Source organism: Plutella xylostella, chromosome 31 (genome assembly GCF_932276165.1).
Source record: "Plutella xylostella chromosome 31, ilPluXylo3.1, whole genome shotgun sequence".
Lineage (NCBI taxonomy): Eukaryota > Metazoa > Arthropoda > Insecta > Lepidoptera > Plutellidae > Plutella > Plutella xylostella.
This window is the reverse complement of record NC_064011.1, coordinates 6,138,787-6,161,374: the sequence shown is the minus strand read 5'-3', so window position 1 is coordinate 6,161,374 and position 22,588 is coordinate 6,138,787. Positions and strand designations below refer to the sequence as shown.

General features: G+C 37.2%; 2 protein-coding genes across 2 annotated transcripts in view; one reads left to right on the top strand and one right to left on the bottom strand.

Annotated features, from left to right (window-relative positions):
- Positions 1 to 2,635, top strand: part of LOC105390890 (EH domain-binding protein 1) — a 34,331-nt gene extending 31,696 nt beyond the window's left edge. The window contains exons 28-29 of the mRNA XM_048632198.1: positions 1,528 to 1,592; positions 2,164 to 2,635. Coding sequence (XP_048488155.1) covers positions 1,528 to 1,592; positions 2,164 to 2,242 — 144 coding nt within the window. The 3' untranslated portion in view covers positions 2,243 to 2,635. The remainder of the gene's footprint in view (positions 1 to 1,527; positions 1,593 to 2,163) is intronic.
- A 6,399-nt stretch (positions 2,636 to 9,034) lies between these two features.
- Positions 9,035 to 22,588, bottom strand: part of LOC105381273 (protein stum) — a 61,115-nt gene continuing 47,561 nt past the window's right edge. The window contains exons 5-11 of the mRNA XM_038114515.2: positions 19,572 to 19,911; positions 18,959 to 19,149; positions 17,564 to 17,684; positions 11,985 to 12,111; positions 11,512 to 11,592; positions 11,160 to 11,273; positions 9,035 to 10,462 (exon numbers count right to left, since the gene is read on the bottom strand). Coding sequence (XP_037970443.2) covers positions 10,362 to 10,462; positions 11,160 to 11,273; positions 11,512 to 11,592; positions 11,985 to 12,111; positions 17,564 to 17,684; positions 18,959 to 19,149; positions 19,572 to 19,911 — 1,075 coding nt within the window. The 3' untranslated portion in view covers positions 9,035 to 10,361. The remainder of the gene's footprint in view (positions 10,463 to 11,159; positions 11,274 to 11,511; positions 11,593 to 11,984; positions 12,112 to 17,563; positions 17,685 to 18,958; positions 19,150 to 19,571; positions 19,912 to 22,588) is intronic.

Here is a 22,588-nt window from a genome sequence, read left to right as displayed (position 1 = left end):
ACAGCCGCCAGGGCAGGAGTACATGGCTGGGTCTATGCAGCGATGCAGGTAGCACAAACAGGTGGCACAAAACGGTGGCCAGGGCCAGGACCGGGTGTACAGCCGCCAGGGCAGGAGTGCATGGCTGGGTCTATTCAGCGATGCAGGTACCACAAACCGGTGGCCAGGGCCAGGACCGGGTGTACGCTGCGATGCAGGTGGCACGAGACGGCGGCCAGCGCAGGAGCACAGGGCCGGGTGTATGCTGCGATGCAGGTGGCACGAACCGGTGGCCAGGGCAGGAGCGCAGGGCCGGGTGTACGCTGCGATGCAGGTGCCACGAGACGGCGGCCAGCGCGGGAGCACAGGGCCGGGTGCAGGTTACACGAAACTTCAATTTCACCGAATCGGCCTGCCTTCCCTCAGCGGGTAGGTACCGGCGGATCACATTACTCGCCGCACATGCCACAATGTCCCAACATACTGAAACTCGGAGCCACGTGCTTCCTGTAAAAAATCCTATGACGGTCCTGGAAAGCTCCTCTTTGTAAAGCCTTACATAAGCTATAATCAAGTGCATTATTGTAATAGCAAAGTTTTTATCAACTGTTTTCTAAAAATATTAGAAATTGAGGGTAGAAAAATATATTTTTATTATTTTTTCCTGTATAAAATTAACATATGCTTTACTTAAAGCGGTCATTAATGTAAGTATCTAGCTCAAGCGCCACTAGTAGGACCGGAATATGTGATCAATCATCACCACGACTATTGAATCGGACCCTACTGCGTGGGATAAAAACCCCAAGCGCCGGAGCATTATGACCAGTGGCTGAGCTTTTAAAAGCAGTAAATAATAGCATTTTACTCACGGCTTATCAACTCAAACCTTCGTTGCGAAATCCTCAGCAATGGCTGCGTGCGCAGCAGCCGGCAGGCCCCGCGCCGCCTGGTCCGCATCACGCTACAGCTCCCGGTAGCGAGGACTCCGCAAATTCAATATTATATTTTTCCCCGTCGGAGCGAAGCCGACGAGAACCGTGGCTACATAGGGCCATTTTGCCGAAGTGTTCACTTCAAAAATCAAAAACCAACTGAGGCGCGCGGGCGACTCACTCTATTTATATAGGCACCCGCACCTTGCAAACTAAAGGTGGAGAGAAAAATTTACTTTATTTAACTGTCACTGTGACCCTTATGATGCCGAACACGGAGAAAGTCGAAACGCCATATCTCACAATGTTTAACTAGGTTTCAGATAGGCTCAGACTACATAATAAGGGTTTGGGTTATTATTTATTTTCGATAGCACTGGATTTTAACTTACCTTTCCCGTATTCGAGTTGTGTGTTTATTTGTCATAATAGCTTATAAGCTATAGGTTATAGTATTGTATAACCTTACCATCATCATCAGGTAATAATCATCCACTGCTGGATATAAGCCTCTCCAAAGCATGGTCACAACACTCGGTCGTCGGTTCAGCGGGCAGGAGGGCGTCCCACGCTAACCTTATAAAACTCACTTAGAATTTTGGTTGTTTCACAGGAGCTGCTCGAAGCGGTCAACGAAAGAGATAGGCTGGTGCAAGAAATGGACGAGCAGGAGAAAGCGTCAGTATTGTTTATAAAATTATAAGTGAAACTAACTAACTGAAAATATAAACTACCACTGTTACTTATACGATATTTGGCGAACAGACAGACATTTTGTCTAACGAATAAAATTGTTGATGTCACTGTCTAATACCAACATTCAGACGCGACAGCATCAGAATTAATTAATCCCCAGATAACTTTTATCTGGCTATTGAAAAATCAGCCATTAATTTAGTAAAGTTTCATTCAAATACTTAAATCAGGGGGTCAGATATCAGACTGTACAGTTAAAGCCTCAAAGAGTCCGAAATGGACTGCCGGCTAGGGCCTATTTGTTTGACAAAGGTATAAGGTTAAAGTAAGAATATTTAGTCTCGGCCTAGGAGGTTGTCCACCGTAGCTCGTAGTCTGTAATCGATTCTGAATCTTTCACAGAATTTACAAGCATATGCCAGAATCGTAATGATTTGGGACTAAACTGGCGAAAAGTGGATGCAGCAATGCAACTTCTGCCTACCCCACAATACAATGTCTATACTCACAACATGTTATGTTAATTTACTAAAATGTTTATTTCTTTCAACAGGATAGCCGATGATGACGAAATAGAGCGAAACCTGTCCCAAGTGGAGTTGCAAAGGAAAAACAACTGTATCCTACAGTGATAAGGTGCAAAATTTACTAACTACACTATGAAAGCCTGAAATCTATTTATGAAAAGAAAAAGTATTGATTTTGACAGATAATTTGTATGTGCAATAGATGTAGTATACGAATAAGTTACCTTATACTGGGGAATGTAAGAAAATTGAGCTTTATTGACGACACGTAAGGTTTACTTTTGCATGTTAGAATTGTCTGTCAAATAGTACCTAATAAAATTTTAGTACATAATGTACGATGTCCATTTTAATTAGGATTATTGAAAAAAAACTAATTATTTAATCACATCGTAATAAAATTTGGATCTGATTTGGCATGAAATGGAAAAATTACAATTATGTTTCATTTTAATTCAAAACACAATAAAAAAATATGTTTTAATAAATTTCAATATTAAAAAAAAACGCGATTATCATTATCAGTGAAATGATCATCATCATCATCACGACCCATTACGTCCCCACCGCTGGGGCACGGGTCTCCTTCCAATGAAGGAAGGGCTTAGGCCTAGTCCGTGAAATGATAAAACATAAATTGGTGTCGAGACATAATACTCAAATAGTTATCCTAATTCAGTTAGGTGTAAAGGGTTTTTTAATATTTGTGGACAAATAAATATGTTTTTTCCTTTAGTTTTATACAATGGAATGAAATTTGGAAATCAATCTTAAATTAAGAATCGAAGAAAATTATACAATTCGACTTTAACATACTTAACAATGGTAAACTACAGTGAAACTATAAAGTCCTGAAATTAATGTTTGAGGAACTAAAATTTTCAGGAGCCTGGCACCATTAGAAAAGAAACATAAAAGTCATAACAATTGTTTATGTCAATAGGCGGTTGGCTGTTTTAGTGAATTTTCTTATTAATTATAAGGATAATCTAGATAAAAGCAACAATTTACGCTTGGTTGCAATTAGGAAGATGAAGAAAAATATTCGTAGTCAAGCTAGTGAAGTTATTTATCGAGTTTTAATACAATGTTTAGCGGAACATCAAGCTGGACACATTTTGTCGAATTTGGAGGATGTTTACGCTCGTACAGCGTCTATGACGGGTATGTAGCATTGTACAAATTGTAATAACTCATTTTTTATTAGTACCAACGCTTCATTTATCGATAAACCTAGGTTTAGAGCCCATGTCGAACATTGTTTACATACCACTGATTGTAGGTTTCATCTGGTTTCAGTTGAGTTAAACCTTAACATTTTGATACTTGAAGATATATGTTTGTTTACTTACTAAATTCACATTGTGTGAATTTGGGGGGCATTGTGAAACTCAAAAAGATTTTTTTATTTTATTTTATAGTTATATCGGACCAGCGTGCCAAAGAGGGCAAAATATGAAATATTTCTAACTCCTGGAAGAAACAGAACTGGCCGACCAAAAAGAGAAATTGATGTCTTTACTATGTGTGCCCTTCGTCAACAGATCCAGTTTTTTTTATACAGTTGTAATAACGTTATCTAAATAAAAATTTATTGGTTTCACTATTAGCCTTCATATTAACACCTTCTAGCTTGTATAAGAGCTTTTTTTGTGGATGGTAAGTTGTTTTTAAATACATAAATTGGTACGAAGTTAACAGGCAAAATTTCAAGTATCAAAGTCAATTATGTTTCGCTATATAGGGTTGCTACATGAAAGATAGCAGTGCCCTCATTTAATTTCAGGACTTTATAGTTTCACTGTAAGTTAAGTAATTAAAATTATGATGAGACAAATGACGTACAAAATTTGTTGATATTTTTCTACATTGTTCTTAAATTCGGATTGTTTTCTTAATTTGAAAGTTTTTTTTAATTACAGGGTGTTGTAAAAGTGGTGTAGTAAGCCAAGAACTTTTTTGCCTTTTGGATTACTTTCCTTTTTTTAACACCCTGTATTTAATATTTGTCCATAAATTTGTGATTACGTTATTTATTTAAATGTAGTGGTAGTGTGCTATTTTAGACATAAAAAACACGGCTTTTTGGTATCGGCTTACCAAAGATACTATTTTTTTACACAATTCCCTTAAAACAGTGATAAAAAAGTACAACCCGCAAAGATATTTATGTTTTTTTGCTTTTCTATTTATATTTAATTAACACTTAATTGTAAAAAAAACACACAAACCTTATTTTTTTAAGTAGACATTTTAAAACATTTTTAATGAATTGAGGCGCGATCAAAATTAATATTTAAGTTTTTTATTGTAAATAGCTACATACGTTTTAATGATAGTGCTTTATTTAATTCTCGTTTAATGTTACATTTTAGTTACGTGTTCTAAATTCTTGCCTTTGCAAAAAGTGCTTTTTTATTGTAAAACAAAATATTTAAACATCGGATTCTCGTAAAGATCGATTTATTCGAAATAAATAATTTAATGTTACTATTAGTAATAAAAATATGTTAACAGAATCGTCCTGTAGTCATAGCATTTTGTATTTTCGTCAAACTTAACTCTGCAGTACCTACGAAGTAGAAATATTTAGAAAAAATATGTTTCGCTAAAAATCTCCGTATTGACTAAACCATTTTGTTACCTTCCTACGTTTTTTTTTTGTCTAGATCAGGAATACTAGAAAAGATAATTAACAAGTGCTGAGTTAGTGTCTTTACTTTAGTTGTACTTACAGAGACAACTAAAGTAAAGACACTAACTCAGCACTTGCTAATTAAAATGTGCAAAAAAAAATTAAAGAAAGAAAATAAAAAGTAAATTATAATTTTTTCGAAGACGAATGTTTATTCTTGTATTCCTGATGCAGTATGATGACTTCTACAAACGGCAGTTTTGCAGTTAGTTAGTCGTAGATATAACGAGTCCATTTCCAATAAAGTAGCTTATACTGTAGTACGTCTAGTTATAGTTACTAACCATCGATATCGCATTTACATAATTATGTTGTAAAAAAATCGACCTTAAAGTATTCGAAAAGGTGCTTGAAAACTATTCGTCGTTTCATAGATCAAATATTACAACAGATAGATAAATAGCATTGAGGAATTCTAAGCACTATAGGAATATTAAGCAAAAGAGATAAGAATCCATCCGCATCTTAATTTTATACCTGAGTCGTGGTATGGATAGGTACAGTCAGCTGCATAAGTAGCTGTACACTTGTACCTGGTCAATCTGAAAGCGCCTATCCATTCATTCAAACATTGACGGTTCGTCAGTTTGACAAGGTACATAAGTGTATAGCCACTTATGCAGCTGACTGTACTTATCTCAATACTGAATTATTTATTGTCTCTTTTGGTGACTTTACCTGAACATTAATTCGTGATTTCTTTGGACCAGGTTTAAACAATGCAACTGCCTCTGTGGTCTAGTGGTAGAAGCTTCGCTTCATGACCCAGAGGTCCCGGGTTCGATTCCCGGGTGGGACCATCAATTTGTGTTTCTAAATTGTGGTTCTAAGTTTGGTTAGGACATAGAAGACTGATCACCTGATGTCCGAAACAGTGAAACGATCCATGCTGTCGGATGGGCATGTAAAGCAGTCGGTCCTGCGCCTAGCTCTCTCCAGTCGTGTCGGTCAATCCGTCCCATTGGGCTATGAGAGTGATGGAACAGAGAGTGCTCCTGTGTACTGCGCACACACTTGGGCACTATAATCTACTCCTGCGTAGATGGCTGATCTCAATTGAGATTTGGCCGCCGTGGCCGAAATTCGGCTAGGAGGACATTATTATTATTAAACAATGCAAGCGCCATCCATTCTTTGGTATTGTCTATCTGTCTGTGGTAATATTTTGTCTATAAACATTGTCATATCCACTTGTGTGCAATTATGACTAGGTAGATAAACAAATATTCGTATAGTATTGTATTTTTTACGCCATGACATAAAACCCGATATTGATCAATCTTATAAATCTGATACATAATTATTATGTAAAAGTCACAGTCACTTGTCGTAAAATCTAAATTTTTACTTACTTGTATCTTACTATTTTGTCTCAAAACAGAATTATATAAAAATACTGGGATTTTTTTTAAGAACTCATAGAAGAGTAAGGTCTTCTTAAAAATTGTTAGGTACCTCTTATTTTATTGGATAAGCTTGACATCTATTGCGTACGTACCACGTACCTCAGATCAAAATAAAGTGTACGTTATTTGAGATGTCCAATATTTTTTACTTTACCTTTTTAAGTAGGTGACTGTGCTATAATATATTTTTATCTAATACTGCATACTAACTATGTTATATATTATAACGTCTTCGAATATACATAATTAAACATAAATAGACGCCAATAATGAGTTTAATACTTACTGTAAATGTATGCCATATGTGTCTGTATACATTCGAACATAATAACTAATAGTTACTGTATTTATATTGCGATAAATGGTAAAATTATGATCCCGTAATAAAGTGATAAAAAATATTTTCTTGTTTTTTTAAACACACAGCTATATTAAGTTTGCAAGGACGTAAAAAAGTTATGAATTAATGTCTAAAGGTCTACATATACTATGTTTTAAACATATGAATAATAATGAGTAAGAGGTATCATGAATAAAATTAAGTACATAGCATTAATTTTTGGAAAATATACTTACTTACTCCGCTGGCTCAGCGACCCGAAGTGGATCTTGGCCTCAGACACAAGAAGTCGCCACTGGTCTCTATCCTGCGCAGTCGCTCTCCAGTCGCCTGCCTGTAGTTGGCGCAGGTCCTTGCCGACTTCATCGCTCCAGCGATATTTGGGACGGCCAACTGGTCTACGACTGCTTGGTACTCCAAGGTAGGCCCTCTTGGCAGCCCGATCCTCCCCCATCCTTTGCAGATGACCAAGCCAACGGATTCGCTGGGATTTAATTTGACCAAGGATGTTTGGCTCGGAAATCAGGTCTTCGATTTCCTGGTTCTTCCGTACTCTCCAGCTACCATCTTCCCTCCTCGTTGGTCCGAGCATTTTCCTCATCACCTTTCTTTCCGCAACCAGAAGTTTATTCTCTTCCTTGAGAGTGAGTGTCCAAGCCTCAGAGCCATACATCAAGATCGGCCGGATTACGGTTTTATAAATTCGGATCTTGGTTTTCCTGCTGAGAAGCTTTGACACTAGCACTTTATGAAGAGCAGCGCTGCATCGGAGGGCGTTTTGTACTCGGATGTCGATCTCCTGCTCCCTTGTGTTTGTGTCAGTGATCGTACAACCTAAGTATTTAAATTTGGCCACTCCCTTATAGGCTGTCTCTCCCACTTGCAGGTTTTTTCGTACCTCATGGTTGCCTCGGTATCGTGTCATGTGGAGGTATTCGGTCTTTTCTGTGCTGATTCTGAGCCCGACCCTGTGAGCTTCCTCTTCTAGTATTTTGGCAGCTTCTTGGACCTCGCGTTCACTCTCCCCCAACAGAGCTAAGTCGTCGGCGTACCCGATCACCTTGTGCTGTCCATTCAGTTGTACCCCGCCATCATGTGTTAACACTTTTTGGATGACATACTCCAACACCAGATTAAACAGCGCGGGTGACAGGGCGTCTCCTTGCTTGAGCCCGGTTACCACGGAAAAAGCGTCAGTAAGGTCACCGTCCACCTTTACGCGCATCCTACTTATGCCCGTGGCCACTTTTATCATGGACACTAGTTTCCTCGGCATTTTAAATACTAGCAGTATTTTGAACAGTATTTCCCTGTCTACACTGTCGTATGCCTTCGTGAAGTCCACAAAAAGTGCGTGAATGTCTTGCGCGTATTCCCACTTCTTCTCCATTAGCTGTTTAAGCAGGAAAATCTGGTCAACGGTGCTACGATTGCGTCGGAATCCACATTGGTAGTCTCCCAGAGTCTCTTCTGCATACGGTTCCAGTCTACGTAGCAGTATGTAGGAGAGGATCTTATAAGCAGTCGGCAGCAATGCAATACCCCGGTAGTTTGAGCATCTTTTCCTAGATCCCTTTTTGTGGATGGGGCAAATAACGCCAACATTCCATTCGTCCGGCTGTCTTTCTGTCTCCCAGATCTTCAGAATCAGCTTGTGTATTCGTGCTTGTACCTCATTACCACAATGCTTCCAGACTTCGGCGGTGATATTATCAATACCCGGACATTTATTGTTCTTTAGCCTAGTGATGGCGCCTACTACTTCATCAATGCTTGGTGGTTGTACTTCTGCTTGGTTCTCACTATCTTCACCTATGCCAAGGCTTTGATCGTTCACCGGAGGACAATTCAGTAGCTCCTGGAAATATTTAAGCCACATGTCCTTGCGATTGTCCTCATCCGTTACCAAGTTCCCTTCCGAGTCTTCAAGGAACTGTGAGGTTGGTTGATAGCCTTTTTTCACAGACCTTAGCTCTTGATAGAACTTGCGTGTGGCATTGGCGTTCATGAGTGTTTCCATGTCTTTTACTAAGTTCTCTAGGTGTTCTTTCTTAGCCTTTCGTATGGTGTTTCTCGTTGCCTTTTTCACTTCTTCATACTTCGCCTTCCATTCTTCGTCTTGTTCTGCTAGTAATCTATAATGCCGCTTTTCTTCACTTGCTCTATCACATTCGTCCGTCCACCACTTCCTTCGCTTTCTCTTCTTCCTTTTGCCGAGAACTTTCAGAGCAGTATCTTTGATCGTGGCTTTGATTACAGCCCATTCACTGTCGATGTTTTCCTCTACCTGCAAGTGTTTAAACCTGTTGCCGAGTTCTATTTTAAAAGTTGTTCTCATGTTTAGATCCTTAAGCGTTTGGAAAATATATAATACATTATTTTTTTAAAAAGGATTTTTTTCAGCGCTAGTTATCCTTTGATGCAATCTTAAAGAGATATAAATAAAATAACTTATATTCAAATTAACTCATTTATTACATAGTATTCGTTGTACATCCAACTTGTAAATATAATAAACATTAAAATCGCTATTTAATAGGTAAGTAATCGTAATCAATCATACAATATATTAAGGGAAATGATTTGTTACAAATATAACATTAGTAAGTATATGTAATGGAAGAACTTATTAACATTAAAATTAATCGTTATTTAATAATCATAATTGATTTAATAACTTAAATAATAACAACAATATCTTAAGTTGATATTTGACGCCCCTTCATACCAATTTGTGAATTATATATTTTAATTGTACTTATCTTTTTTTATATTCGGAAATTCAACAGGTACCTTTGATATTCATACATAATTATATAATTCATTTAACTGATTAATCGGTAAATTTAGGTACCTTCGTCATATATAATATATATTATTCTACATAAAAATGTTCCGTGTCATTATATTTCTTAATATTCTATGCTATTTCATTGAAAAAGTATTGGTCACATACAAAAGGTTTTATTTACCTTAAATCTTACAGTTCTAATTAAGTATTTCTATAGTGTATAATACTTTAAGAAGCACTGGAGGCTTAAAATTAAGTGCAGAATTATTTATAAACTACGTTATTTTGTATTAAAATGTGTTTTCTTATTCAAAGACTTTATTGCCGGAAAATGGAAATACTTCCATACCAAGTTTTTTTAAACCATTACTCAGTAGGTGTATGAGGTTCAAATATATCTTATGTAATCTACCCATGTCTTCAGATTTATAATAAACTATCACGTCAATTCTTAAATTTTCAGGAAACAATTAATAATTTTCAAGAAACGTGATAGAGTTTTTAACCATTATTTATTCATAGACAGAGGAGGGACAAAACAGTTAAATAGTCATAAAACGTCCTAAAATTTTAGTTTTAGTTATTGTTTCACCACGGCTCGGGCGACAACAAAGACGCTCAGGAAGCTACGGCTTTAAAGTATCATTTTGCTTTACATTGTTTGCGAGTCCTCATCGTCGAATCTTAAGTAACTGTATAATGGTAGTTAGCAAACGATCTAAAGATATTTAACATTTTTCGACCAATCTTACATAGGTCAGTATAGGATAGGAATAGCCGATAAAGTTATAGGTATTCCTGCAGTAATTTTGATCTCCAATACATTATTCCATGGATTTGGTTCGTACTCTTGGATCTCTAAAATACTCTTCCGAACAGTACAAATTCATTTACAAACCGACTCTTGAGTATTTCTCGTACTAACATTACTAGGTAAGTTACGTTACTCCATATAATTTCATTTACTCTAACCACACTTTTCAAGATGGCGGCTAGACTCTTGCGTGGTTGTTGGTGGTGACGGGAGGCGCCGCCTGCGCCGCCTCCGCAGCCGCCGCCGCTTCCGCTTCCGCTTTTAGACGACGGTACTTTCCTGTTAAAAATTGCAATATAGTCTAACTTTGTGTTTGTTTCTATTAGGAAAGTTTATGGGTAGATTTTTGATGATGATTTGGCTAACCATTATTTACTTTGTCAATAGATAGTCATCTATGAGCATAAGTACAGCATAATAATTATTTAATGGATAGCACTAATAACTGGGTACAACAATGTCATAGAGGTGGGCCTTAGTGACAAATATCTAAATAGCTTTTTGCGTGACCAAGTTACGGCCGAGATTATACTAGCTCGTTAACAAAACAATTAGTGCAACTAAGTCTGCTGGATATTTACTTATTTAAGTGTATGGCATTATTTAAAATATATAGCCATTTAGTTGTGGTTATTTAAATAATGCTTTGAATGTTATTTAGTTATAACCCCATGTTTGGGTGCCAACGCATTCCCACATTTGGGCGCCAACAAAGCTCCATGTTTGGGCGCCAACGTAGTCCCATGTTGGGCGCCAATATTAGTCCCACGTCTGGGCGCCAACACTTGGCAAAATCTTCACTATGAAAGATTTGGACATTTAACTGCGATAAACTTAGTTTGTGCTAGGTAAATAAGTTTCCAGCCAGTTTAACAATTAGTATAAATAGGAAAATTTACTTGGCTGGCTTGCTAAATAGGCAATTAACCAGTTTCACAATAGTATAAAAACCATAGTAATAATGTAGGTGACTCACTTGAAACTCGTATCATGATGACGCCCCACCAGATCGACCAGCCCCAGCCAACCAGACAGAACAGCACCGTGAACAGCTGTCCCGCTCCCACAAACAGGTTCATCACAAACGCACCTGGAACAGGATAGGGTAAATTTAGACTGGGTGTGTAGGTACATGGAAAGTACTCGATGAAGTGATAATTACGTTTTTTACTAACAATAGATAGACGTAACATTAGTATGAAGTCAATGGCGTTACGGTAGATTCAGTGATGAAACTGATAAACGAGGGAATTGAGAAAATGATGCTTTATGTACCTATTTAATTTCAGAATCTAGGTACTAAGCTTTGAAATTTAATGTGTTCTTACCTATTCTGGGTCTGGGTCCATCGTGAGCTCCAAATCGCGGTATTCCGAAGCAAAGGCAAAACATTCCACTGAATACAGTTCCTATAAAGAAAACGGAGACATTTTATTTTTATTATTTATTTTTACATTTGTAATAAGCTATTAAAAACATTGGATATCAGCTTGGGGAACATCTAATTCATTTTACTTTTACGTGACTAAATTCTTAGTTAGTAGGTAGAAATACTTATAACGACAATGAATTATATTTCTGAATGAAAAATTCCTATTCCAATGTAATGCTGACTATTTCAGCACTCAAAAAAATATTTCAAGTGTGAGGTGTGAAGTAATTCTTACTTGGATGATATAGTTAGTTATATAATTTCCGTGCTACACAACAGCTATGAATCTTTGCACATTTGTGCCTTTAACAATAATGCAGAAGTGAATTCGATAAAAATAACAGTAGGTAGTATGCACAAAATACGTACCGAGTCCAGGTACAATGACGTTGCAGACGAGACACAAGTAGGCGAGGGCTTGCGGCAAGATCGGGATAGCCCCCCTCATTGTACTGGAGTGTTCTATCAGAGACGGATCGAGCTTCGGCCTGTTATCCTGTAGATGAATGGCAATTTATTAGCAATTTATAATGGTGTGTAATGAAGGTGCACATTCTATCAGAGAAATTGTAAAATTCAGCCAATATTGTATATGGCTTGAGAGTTTTACAATGTCTCTGTTGGTGACTATTAACTGCTTCGTGAAATCTATAGGTACATACTTTTAAGTTAATAGCTAATATTGGAAAATCTAAATACATCAGTTATATTTTAAAATTATATTTGACTAAATACGATACAACAATGACCATTGTACGGAATATACGTGAAATATACCCTTTGTTCCCATCGAGTCACACATCAAACCTGTCACACTGTATACCGTTGGGAATTCTTCATGAAATGTGTGCCATCTAGTCACAGTGTTACTCGATGGGAGTGTTACTCGTTGGGAATGCTTTATTTCTGAATTCCAAACCAGCCTCTGTAACTGGATGGGAAAATGAACTAGAAAATTCCCAACTGTTCTCCCGTTACTCGTTAAGATTTGTTCAGTGATGATGAATTTTGATGACGCCTAACCAGTGATAGGTACTGTGACTTATATTAGTATTTATTGTTACGTATTTTTTTATTTCGTTTCTTGAAAAAGTATGAAAATAGAAATAATTATTCCGAACAATCAAATAAGTTTTATTAAACTAGTTAACAATAAAATTATAAAATCAAAACCGAATTATAAAATCAACACTTTTTTTTCTTTTTCACATTTCTATGAATGATTGATACTGGGTGGGTAGTAGCAGTAGCCATAAAATAATAGAGAAAATGAAAACTTTCATTTCCCAAATTTTGCGTGGAGGTGACATTATGGCAGTTTGATATTATCGACTCATATCTGCTCTGCTCCACCATGAAGAAATAATTAGGTAAGTACTTCCATGGTACTCAGATCAAGTACCTCAGATTAATGATGATCTGGCGCTTACACCGCGGGCGCGCCTCGGACATAGACGGAAGATGCAGATGATCTTAAAATAATGGCAAAAAATTGGGGACCAACACCGATTCGGAAAACTTAAACTAGTTACACAACACTTAATATTACTATTTTGCATAACAGCCATGTAGTAGTTATAAGTTATCGCATATGGTGGAATTCAGATCCATTAGACTCTTGTATTGGCTCAAAAGACTTGAGTTTTCACTATCGCCATCTACCTTAATCTCTTATTCCCTCCATCCAAAGGTTGTCTGGCAGAGATCGCTTTTAGTGATAAGACCGTCTTTAGTACCCTAATTAAGTTCATCATCATTAGCCTATAGCAGTCCTTTGCTGGACGTAGGCCTCTCCCAAAGCACGCCACTAGATGCGATATTTAGCTTTCCGCATCCAAATTAAGTTACAACTTGTGTATTTTATTAATCTTTTTGGGTGTACAAATAAAGTGTACTTATTCTATTCTATTCTATAATCGGTTTTGTCTATGGTGGAAAATCCCAACAAGTTACTGTGACTTGTTGGGAATTTTCATTTTTATAATCCCAACTAGTTACAGTGTTACAGTTGTATGTGACACGTTGGGAATGAAGGAAAAACGTGTTTCAACGAGTAACAGAGTGTGGACTGATGGGAATTTTGAACATAAAATTCCCAACGAGTAACAGTGTGACTGGTTGAGGTGTGACTGGCTGGGAACAAAGGAAATATACAGTTTCTGTTGTGAACTTAAGTAAAAGTAATTTAGAATCAATACCACAAATATGGCATACCAAATTACAATGAGATGCTTCTCTTACGGCTATAGCAATAATTCTTTCGCCCTGCTGCAGTCTTTACAGATATAATTCTAATTTACGGTAGTTATCTATACTTGCTAAACTGTGAACTGGCAATTTTTACATATTATTCTACATAGGTACGGTGTTATGATATTCAGGTTTATCCTAATTAAATAATTACAGTGTTAGAACTATTTATTACACTAATATTTTATAGATACGCATTTGTCCTATCTACAATCAAACTACTATTCTATGATATAATACCTTTCTCATAATCTCGTACGCGTAAGAATCAATCTGAATCGAATAGAAAGTTAAATTTAATCTTTTAAATAAAAAACATTATTTTAAAAGTATTAATTATTTATTTAAATTTTCTATTTATAAAATGACACAAAAATATTGTTAGTGTACAGAGTTTATGACCAGGTATTTACAAACTATTCGATACTCGTGTTTTATGTTTAGTGTGAAATATAATTTATCCTATACTTACAAAAGAAATAAATACCTAAGTATTATTTTTGCTCCAGAAAACCTCCTGTTTATTTCACTAATAACAAGTACCTACAGAATCTATCATCAGAATATCGTAATCGCAGAAATAATCTCAATTGTAGTAACTATACCTTTCAAAGATAACTTCATCAATAACTTATCATAAACTATCACCAAATAGTATCACCTAAGTAACTAAGTCCTGAAACTTTTTCAGATAACATCAGTTAGATAAGATGACAACAAAAAATCCAGGATAGCTAATGCATAAATTCTATCGCTGCTTCCGTAACTAAACGCATTACCGTGACATCATCATCGAGGTCTGTGTCTCTCTTCATGAGATCAGTGGTGAGGAACTGCCGGTGCTTTCTAGAAGGTTGCGGGGATACCGCGGGGGTCACCGGTTCACTCACGGCGAGGGACATCATAGGGTTTATTGTCTTACACGTTTAGTCCTTCGAGATTAGGTAGTAAACTGAATGCTTCAGCTAGCTTAGGTGATTGTTAATTTCACTGACACGTAAATGGTAAAAGTCTCTGTTATGCGTAGCTATAGAATTTTATTAGGTAAGGTAAACTTGAAACTTCAAATTTGACTGTTTTTATCACCATTTTAACTTTAAAGTTTTTATTTTACTTTGGTGAAGAAATGAAATAGGTAACTAACTGCTGTCGTCTATAGAAAAATCAAACATCGACTGGCAAAAGTGACTACTATGATGGACGATTACAATCAATCGAATACACACACTAGTTATAGCTTTCATACGTGTTTGAATAAAGGGTGGCCTTCTGCCCACTACCCTGTATTTATTTTGTAATTAGCACCTAACTACTCGACTATCAGTAGGATAATAATTATAATTTATTAGGTCCTTTAGGACATTGTTTATTACCTACATTTAAAGCATGTCTAAGTAGTTACCTATGTTTTTTATCGAAGTATCTGAGTAATTTTATTAGGGTATTGATAATACCCATTGATTAATACCCAGAAGATATACCTACCTACAGTGGCCTAACACAGGGCATTACATTATGTGAAAACGTATAAAGAACCCTATGATTAAAATATTGGAAAAATGTAGGCCAACTAAATGTTTTGACCTTGTGTTGACTAACCCCTTTTTATATTAAGCTAAAACGCGTCATAACATCATAATTATTTATACTTATACTGTATACCAGCACAAGAACTAAGCAAAAGATTACAATCTTGTTCTTTACAAACTTTTTGTTTACACGCAATGTGTAACTTCAGTTTACGTACTGGTATTTGCATTGCAGCCCTTAAAATGTATGAGAACTTTGTTTTTTTCATCTTAATAAAACCCTACAAAAAGGTTAAGACGTTTTATCATTTGATATAATATTTGTAGGATGATTATGAACATGCAAAAGCTACTTTTCGTGAATCATAATAGGTACCAATCTAATGTCAGACGCTATGACTCAAAATCAAAAATGACCGTTACAACGACGCCATGTTTATTCAAAAATGACCGCCACGTCACTATAGCTGACCTTAGCGACGTCCTGTAGTCCACTCGAATAAATCAATGACCCTTCGCATAATGAAGGCAAGTTTCACACGCGAACTACTTGTGAGAATATGAAACGAACATTACCTACCCAGGTCGAACTAGGCTGACCGACTTAGCAAGAGGCGATTGGACTTTTCAACTACCAGACGTTATAGCGTAGTCTATCTTTACACACATTTTAAGTATATGTATGTGCTTATCTACAGTATGGTATTAGATGTTTTAGATGACTTCTTACTTTTTCACGATCATAACTAACTAATAAGAATTATTTTAAATCTACGATTTTCTTTCAAAGTTATATCATGTTCTTTATAATATAGTTCTGTAAAGTATTAATCGTTCTATTTAAGTTTACGAGCTGATAAGTAATTTTCATGCTCGCTGAATGTGACGTCAACTGAAAGTTTCATAAGTATTTTCCAGCGATTAACAGTAAAACATGGTTCTATGCAGTCGTTTCATGTTAAAGCATGAAAATTATCTCAAGGACAGCTAGTAAGCTGGAATATAAATGTGGCCGGTGTAAATGTGATTTAGTCACCACTTCTTCGGTTTGCATTTGTTCAATAAGTAATTGTAGTCCGACTTTACTTACGAAAGGTGGCCGAGATGGAATGGAAATAAGATTAGGAAATTATAAATGATATAAACATAATTTAGTCCTTCCTTACAAACTGCTGAGACAAGAAATTCTTATAAGACTAACTAAAAAGTTTTCACCATCCATGCCAAGTAATGCAGTATCAGTATTGTAAAGTAATATCGAAAGTGAATTCTGAAATTGGCGCCCAACGCGGGGCCACCCCTTGACCCAAATGTGACTGTAAAATGTTTTACACAATACATATTGTAGTTTCTATCGAATGTATGTTACGTGTGTTCCAGTCCGTTTGAAGTTAAATCATGGACGTCAAGAAATGTGGGTCAAACAGTGTTAAATGTATAATTAAACTGCAATTCAGATTTGGTGATATCCGTATGGTAGGTCAACAGTCAAGTTGGTTGATGTGGACGTCATAATTTATCGAACTAAATGTTAATTTTGATAGCCTTTCCAGCAGTGTAGTTACTGTAGATGGAAAATGCATTTCAGTCTAAGTAGTCTTGAATGGTGTTTTGTTTAACTGTGTTTCCATCTTGAATCTTCAATATATTTTACAAAATTATCTCTAGGATTCCAGTCCAACTGCAACTGTTTAAAATATACCTACTTGTGTGACAAAATTATGAATGAATAAGACGTCACATAACCATCCGTATCATTTCATTTCAGAAATAGCTTCACTCAAACGGCCGATGTCCTGAGGCGCGAGCATAGGATTCGATGCTATTTTCGAATCTACACGAAGGGTCACTTTTACCAAATGCTAAACGTATTTAAATCAAATTTTAAATACATTTTGTACTAACTGACAGACGTATGACAGGCTACTAAATACGTTTAGCGTTTTGTGAAATTCCACCTTACATGGAAAAAACAAATGTCACTTTTGGAACTAACTTTGCCTTACATTTTGACAGTGACAGTTGACGATACGCAACGCTAACGGAGTATCGAAACTTGTGCTCACGACTCTGTAGGTATATTTTATTCTGTAAGAGTTTTGTGAAATTGTCAAACTGCGACTGTATGTTCGAGGATCTAGCTGTGATTTGCATCAGCAAGCAGCCTACCTCGGAGGGTATGGTGGGGCTGAGGCTCTTGTTCTTGGAGAACATGCTGTTGCGCCGGCTGCCGCGCTCCGAGCGCCGGCACGCGCCCCGCAGCCAGTTGAACACGCGGTTGTCGCAGCATCTGTGTGAAAACATGAAAATTTCATTCACTAGTAATGGTTGAGGGTTTTGATTGTATGGCATTTTGGTTAGATCTAGGTACTTTGACGTAAGTTTTATCTATGAGATATCTAAAGTCTGTTTTTTATCTGAAGGGTTCATCAATAGTCGATTGTCCCGCCAATAGAACGATACGTCACTTAATTGCGGGACAATCGACTGTTGAAGATACTTATCTGAGAATAAATATCAGACTTTAGAAATGGCTTATTGCCGATGGCTCTTGTTATATAAAAGTTGTAGGTATTTGATATATGAATATGAAAGCTAGGATGGAAAAAAGCTAGGTATTTCCAGTGTGGCGTATACCGATTAATGCGTTAAATTTAATAACTTTCTCTAGATAATGTAGCGTTGAAAATTAACCAGCTTGTCATCGCTCATTCACAGACAAAAAACACATACTTAGATTCTTAAAAAACGTCATGGTTATTTTGGCGAAAGTGCTTTATCGATTTTAGCAATATTATCTCTTTATTAAAATGAAATTCGTGTCAAATATTTTCTGATATGGTCTGGTATAGCGGAACAATGGAAATTCGTCATCGTCAATATGATTTCTGAAATCTCCATTAGATACAGCGAAGCTAGCCAGAATTACATATCTTGCAAGTACCTATCTAAGAAAGGTGTCTGGTTTGTCTCCACCACCTTGTCTTCCACTGACATACTAAATATTATGCAGTATGGATGTGTTTTCGTGTGAAAATACAAACATGCAAACGTAGCGTTTACTGCCTGCCATCCCAGCAGCAGGATCGGGTCTTTGACTTTGAGATTGTGGTAGCTCTCTTATTTTGCAAGCCATTTTCCTAAAATCCCTGTGCAATAATAAGTCTAAAACTCACGTGGTAGGCGGCCGATCGCTCAGTATGCTATCCCGCCGCTCGACCACCTGCCGCCGTCGCCCGCAGCAGCCGACCTCGGGCACTAACCCTAATAGCTCAAGTGTTTGTCACCGACACGCTAAGAGAAGAAACTCACGTGGTAGGCGGTCTGTCACTCAGTATACTATCCCGCCGCTCGACCACCTGTCACCGTCACCCGCAGCAGCCGACCTCATCGTGCACAAATCCTATAGCTAAAGTGTTGGTCACTGACACCCTAAGAATACTGTCCCGTTCATTTTATGTTAGGTATGACCTTTGAATCTTACTTTTTACCTTTGACACGAGGAAGACCAATGACAAATTATTCAGCTTCACCCATATCCCTATAACTACAGCAAAGACTCACGTGGTAGGCGGTCTATCGCTCAGTATACTATCCCGTCGCTCGACCACCTGCCGCCGGCGCCCGCAGCAGCCGACCTCGGCCGCGCTGCCCGCGTCGGACACGCGCCGGCTGCGCCCGCAGCACCCGCACAGGATGTCGCGGAACTTGCGCTTGCGCTTCGTCTTTGTCTCGTTTTCGAAGTCTATGCTCACCTGCGGGAGGAAACGTTGTGTAAAATTCTTGTAGAAGGCCTTATCATCAAAACTTACAGATTTGGGTCGGTAAAAGCAAGAGGCTGTCAAAAGACATATAAATAGATGTGCCTTATTCCGTTATAAACACCTGGTAAACGCAGGTAGGTATTTCTTTTTTATGGTAGGTAATATGGTTTAAAATCCAAATTGGCGGTAGGCGTGTATGGTTACAGCAGAGTGTCGTCACTAGCTGCCAGCTGCCCAAGTATTCCGTATAAGTAGTGACGTAGCGATATGCAGGTCGTTTGCCGCAACCTCTTGTCGGAAGCCGTCAACTTTTATGATAATGCTTGGTTGAATATATGCGTTCTGACTTAAACTTGAAATCTTTTATTGTTGAGAATCGATTTTTGATTTAATCTGACAATAGCTGCACTTACTTTCCGAAAACCCGCTTCGGCATCCGTCCCCATACTCTCTGCATCAACTTCCTTCTTCTTACAGCAGTTGATCTTGCTCATCCACCCCACCTTCCCTTCTTCCACCTTCGCGATCTTCTCCATATCTTCAGCATCAGGCTTCACGCAGCACGGGCAGCATTTAGCAGCACATTTACTCATGAGCCTTGAGCAAATGTTTGGCTGCTTCATGTTTGGGTCAGGGGATTCTTCCTTGGAGTCTGGTGGTGGTTTCTCGTTGTTTGTGGATGAGTTCTTGGATTGAGCTGAATGTTTGGCTCGGGCTGGCGGTTTGGGTGTTGTGCTTGTGCTTTGAGGGAAGCTGAGGATAAAAACGAAACATGATGAGACTTAGACAATCGAGGAGACTTTATTACTTAAAAAGCTTCTTGTAGATAGCTCGAGAGACGGTCATTTTTAAGTGCAGTTCTGAAACAGCTGCAAGCCACCTGTTCAATAACCTACTTTGAGTAGGTTTACAAATCTAAAAAGCACAACAGTTAACGTTGTTAAGTTGGTAAAGTTTTATGAAATTAACAGGTAGGTATTAGGTAGTTATAAAAGTTAAGTCGTGACATTTATTCCATCACGTTATAGACGTTTGACCTTTCAACTGGAATAATTTTCAGCATGAGCTACATATTTTTAAAATATTATAAACTTCTATATAACTAAGATAAGATTAGCATTACCTATGTTGATTATAATAATACCTAAACTAAGTACCTACGTATTAACTACTAATATGTACCTAGCAGGTTTCGAAACTGTAAGAACTCGAGAATATTTACCCGTTAGACGAATCATATCGCTTCGGTAAAAGTTCATTTGGCAAAATATAAACAGTCCGGTTATGAATCATATTTCTTTAGATAAATTGAACGCTTTAAAATGAATCAAAAATCAAACTTAATTTCGGCGGGAAAACAAACATGCGGTAAACAAAGACAACATGGCGTCTCATTTTCTTTTTCTTATTTTACACAGACAACAATGTAACCAACTGTGAATGACAACAGACATCTGTGGCCAGTAAAATATTCTTTTATCGCAACGGTTCGCACTCAAACAGCCAAAAAGAGTTTTGTTTATGGAAATGAAAAAACACAGTTCCCGCCATAATTGGGGTCACTATACACGCGCGGTACAGTTAGCGTTCCAACTTGGACTGTTTGTGCTGATTTCTCAAGGGTTGAGCCAAGAAATTACGTATACAAGTCGGTGATGGCGTGCTCAACAAATCTTGATACTTGCGAGGCAAAATGGCGGCCGAGCGATACGGGTGGACACAGCTTTTGTTTCTTGAAACTTTGTCATGGAGAACGCAAATCAGTTAGCTTTTTCAAGGTTGCCGTGCGCTTTCTAGCTTTTTTCATAACTATTTAGCGACTAGTTACCTAGACTAAGATAAAGATCCTGTAGGTACTTATATGTAATCAGTTCGCTCGTTTCTTTTATAAATAAAGTAGTTATGTTCTAGTATCTAGACATTTAAAAGTACCTATGTGAAAGGACTAAAATTGGCATATTAAATAAGAAGTAGGAGTTAAGATTTATGCCTGCATGATGGAAATTTGACCTCCCCCTAGTTATATGCATTGTGCATACTTATAGAAGGTAGGTTTCATTGGGGTAACAGAAAGTATTAGAAACACGTGTAACAAGTAACGCATCTTTTTAGGAAAATCTACCCCACCACCTTTTATTTATTTATCACGGATAACTTACAGCAAAAGCATATTTTGGAAAAACTCATTTTTTGTGGTTCTACATTGAGAAAGATATTATATTCTATTTTATTCTGACGGGGATGAAGCTCCTGTACGTGACTCTCTCGAGTGGAACCTTTTTACTAATTTCAGCTCAGCCAGCCTAGCTCCTGTGAAAGGGACACCTACCAGATAAAGTTATTTAAGGGTATTTTTGTCCAGGATTGGATTTTGTTGGATGACAATGAAGATGGTGATATGTATAATATATAGCACTCACCTGCTTAAAGTGCTGAGTTTTGAAGGCGAAGCCACGGCGGAGTAAATATTAAACACCATAGTTAAGTAGTTTCTTCAACAAAACCAGAAATTACAAGAAACACTGGCAAAAATACAAAATGCACGTTTCTACCACAGAGTGCCGGCTTTCAGAATGGATTGTTTTCTCAAGAATTTTCCCTACAAGGTTAAGTACCTACAGTGAAAGCATTTTTTTATTGACCATGGCCGTGGAAAGTATTTTCCTATATTGATCCGAAATTTTTCAGCGTTTCAATCAAGCTCTTAAAAGCAATTTTTTCAGCTAGTTCAAGTTCGTAACATAATTATTTAATTGATCGATTGGTGAAACGGTTTTCATCAATTTACCCTAGTTGAAATACTTGGGTAAAGTATAAATATGTATATGTAGGTACAGGAAGCAAACACTAAATCACTGATGTGATATTCCCAACCACCAACATAAAATAATTAATACATAAAAATTTATAAAGAGATATCGTAATACGACTGACATAAAGTAAATATCTGTGCTTAGCATTTATCCCGGTCAGGACACAAACCCAGGACGGACCACGGCAAACAAATCCATCAGTCGAATTGATTGAAAACGTCCATTAAGTATTAAAATCTAGGTCTTAGGTAACCGAGCAAGCACTAGCCCGTCACTCTGGATCTCGAGACACTGACTGTACTAAAAAGCTTGTATACCACACCATGCATTGTACTGTTGAGGAAAAGATACACCTAAAACTTTACCATTCTTCACCACCCGTAGGAAAAGATAGGATCTTATAGGTTTGACCTGTGTTGCGTATATACGTGGTCTGTCTAGTGCCTGTCTGTATCTACCATCGTTCCGATTTTGTAGCGTCGTCGTCTAATATGTAGGTAATTTTGACCTAGGCAAATTTGAATTTATTGTCACCATATGGGGAGCAGGTTTTTTCATGTTTTTTTTTTTTTTTTAATTTTGTTTATTGGAGAACAAACAGAAGCAAACACATAGTA